General features: G+C 44.8%; 2 protein-coding genes across 2 annotated transcripts; both read right to left on the bottom strand.

Moving 5' to 3' along the window:
- Positions 1-678: 678 nt before the first annotated feature.
- On the bottom strand, positions 679-1,564 carry LOC119344629. Its single transcript, XM_037615010.1, has one exon. The coding sequence runs from the start codon at positions 1,535-1,537 to the stop codon at positions 710-712; it is 828 nt and encodes a 275-aa protein (XP_037470907.1). The 5' UTR covers positions 1,538-1,564; the 3' UTR covers positions 679-709.
- A 133-nt stretch (positions 1,565-1,697) lies between these two features.
- On the bottom strand, positions 1,698-2,462 carry LOC119344630. Its single transcript, XM_037615011.1, has one exon. It carries the CDS (start codon positions 2,422-2,424, stop codon positions 1,729-1,731), a length of 696 nt encoding a protein of 231 aa, XP_037470908.1. The 5' UTR covers positions 2,425-2,462; the 3' UTR covers positions 1,698-1,728.
- Between the last annotated feature and the right edge of the window lie 38 nt (positions 2,463-2,500).

Below are 2,500 nucleotides of genomic sequence, written 5' to 3' on the forward strand. Positions count from 1 at the left end.
TGTCAAAAATGGATGATTTTTGTGAAGCAAGTACAAATCTCAGGGTGCAAAATACCAAACTTTCAATATAACTAATCTGTAAAAAATTCCTTCGCAAAACAGGCTATCGTGCATGAACATTCATGGCTTTCAAGTCAAATGGCCAAGATGACAGCCATATTCATTGTATTGTTTAGTACAGTGTGCCCAAATTAGACACATTGGTGTGTCTTGACATTACACATTAGAGTGTAGAGCTGGTATAGGTGGATCCTTCTTAGGTTGGGAAATCTTATAATCTCCTTCTTCAGTTGGCGCTTAGGGTCCAAAGGGAAGACTTCTTTCAGATCATCGCAGCAAACGATCTCAAGCGTCTACAGGCTAGGCAGGGTGTACATATGCTCAGACAAGGGAAGTACATGTATGAGCCTGGGGTAATAGTCCAGGTGCAACAATATTAGGTTTTTGAAGTATCTTCCGCTTGGTTGGGATGTTGTACTCCAGTTCCAGATGTAGCACGCCATAGGGAGCTGGGATGCCCAGAATGTAGACATAGACCAAAAGACGGTCTGGTCATCACTTTGTTGGGAAGTAGCAAAGACAGAGCATAGCTTGGGGCACCTCTCAACTCGGCACCATTGAAGGCAGCGCCATTCTGCACCTTGTGAGCATGGAATGCAAGTGGTGGACGAGCTATCATGCACATACAACATACCTGCATTATCACACATCAAACAGGGGCTAAGGCAACACTGGTTCTAATCCTCTGAGTGTTGTGTTGTTGCTGTAACGATCCTCTCTCCATCTTCTCTTCATCTTGCATGTGAAAGTACCAGGATTGAGGATATGGAGTAGGAGTACGTGGGCAAGGCCACATCCAGTCGATCACACCTTCAACAGCACTGACAGCTTGCGGGTGATCTTGAAAGACATCTCTTGCATATAAGTATTGATCAGTCTGCCGCTGGCTCCCGATGCCTTGAGGAACTTCGCGATCACCAACAGAAACTCCACTTGCAGAAGATGAATCAATCTCCATGTATACATAGTTTCTCTCAATATATTGTTGAAAGGGAAGAAGCGACCACATGAGCCTTGGGTCCACTACAGAAATGTACCACTTAAACTCAAAAGATGCAGTTCGACCGATGCCTTGTGGTGAAGCCCCAAAAGCAAGGATGGATGATGATCCTGCAGCAACACTAGCCTCCTTGGTCATCTCTTGCCAATCATTCTGGCTATTTGATGCAGATTGGACGGTGCTGATGTGCAACTTCTCCAAAACCCATGTCCTTTTATCTTTCGATGGCCATAATATTGCACAGAGGTTCTCACAGCCCAACATCATGAGACGCTTGAGGTTTGGTGCTTCCACTTCTGTGAGGTCAAGGGTTTTCACTGCCATGTCCGAGAGGTCCAGCTCCCCCAGGCGCCCCAAATTTCCTCTGAGAAGTATATTCTTCAACTGTGAACAACCCCGAAAGGAGATACAAGATATCTTGGCAGCAGTAGCACCACTGTTGATGAAGCTAAATGACTCAAGCAATGGGGGTAACATGAAAGGGGTGACTTGTTCCAATTCAGATGTAACACATGCAGCTTGCTGCTTTGTGAATGTTGGAAGATGCCAACTGGCAATATTGATGTTCTATTTGTTGGTGGTTCATGTGCAAAAAGGAAGAATGATGTCACCTGAGGAGGCAGCACATGAGTCTTATCCTTAAGGAGTTGTTTGTGGGTGGTGAAATTCTAGCGGTTAACAAGTAAATCACCCGACACCTGTAGCATGGGAGCTGTTTCCTCATTATATGTTAGCTCAACATCCAAGCACATGTTTCTGTGCAGAGAATTGCCAATATCCCATGCTGATGCATTGTCTTGGCCCTGTATAATACCATCACAGATCCAATAGTTTGGTGCATGTGTCTTCAAGTCCGTAGCAATTTTTGTCATGCATATGAGGCACTCCATGACTATCTTGTGGCTTATATCATCGGGCTTAACAATGCCCGCACACCTGGCAACCTCCAAAGCCTCTTCATGCAGTAGATCTCGTATTTCCTCATCTTCAAGTTGCGGAGAAGCATATAAGAGAACATCTGTCTGACTCTTCATCTTTCCCTGTTCCCCATCTTCTAGTATTCGATCGAGATCGACCCGAAACCTCCCGTGCCAGGTCCACAACATCATGTTACTCAAAAATGTTGTTATTGGGACACCGCAATCATACAAATCAATGTACCTTCTGCTCCCGTTGTGAAAAACTACCACAAATATACTGTTAACAAGTTTTCTGAATATTTCCCTTCTGATATCTGCTATCACCCCTTTGGAGCCTTCATCTATCCCACTGAAGTCGTCGTCCTCCTCACACCGATCAAAGATGGCCATTACTGAATGCGGAAGCTCCAACTCCTCCGCAATTGCCTTTTGCAGAGCTCTCATGTTTTTCCATACCGAGCAATCCACATGGATAACCTTATCAAACTTGTTCTGTCTTGTTGATGATTTCAGGCGTTGA

Source organism: Triticum dicoccoides, unplaced genomic scaffold, assembly GCF_002162155.2.
Source record: "Triticum dicoccoides isolate Atlit2015 ecotype Zavitan unplaced genomic scaffold, WEW_v2.0 scaffold17687, whole genome shotgun sequence".
NCBI lineage: Eukaryota > Viridiplantae > Streptophyta > Magnoliopsida > Poales > Poaceae > Triticum > Triticum dicoccoides.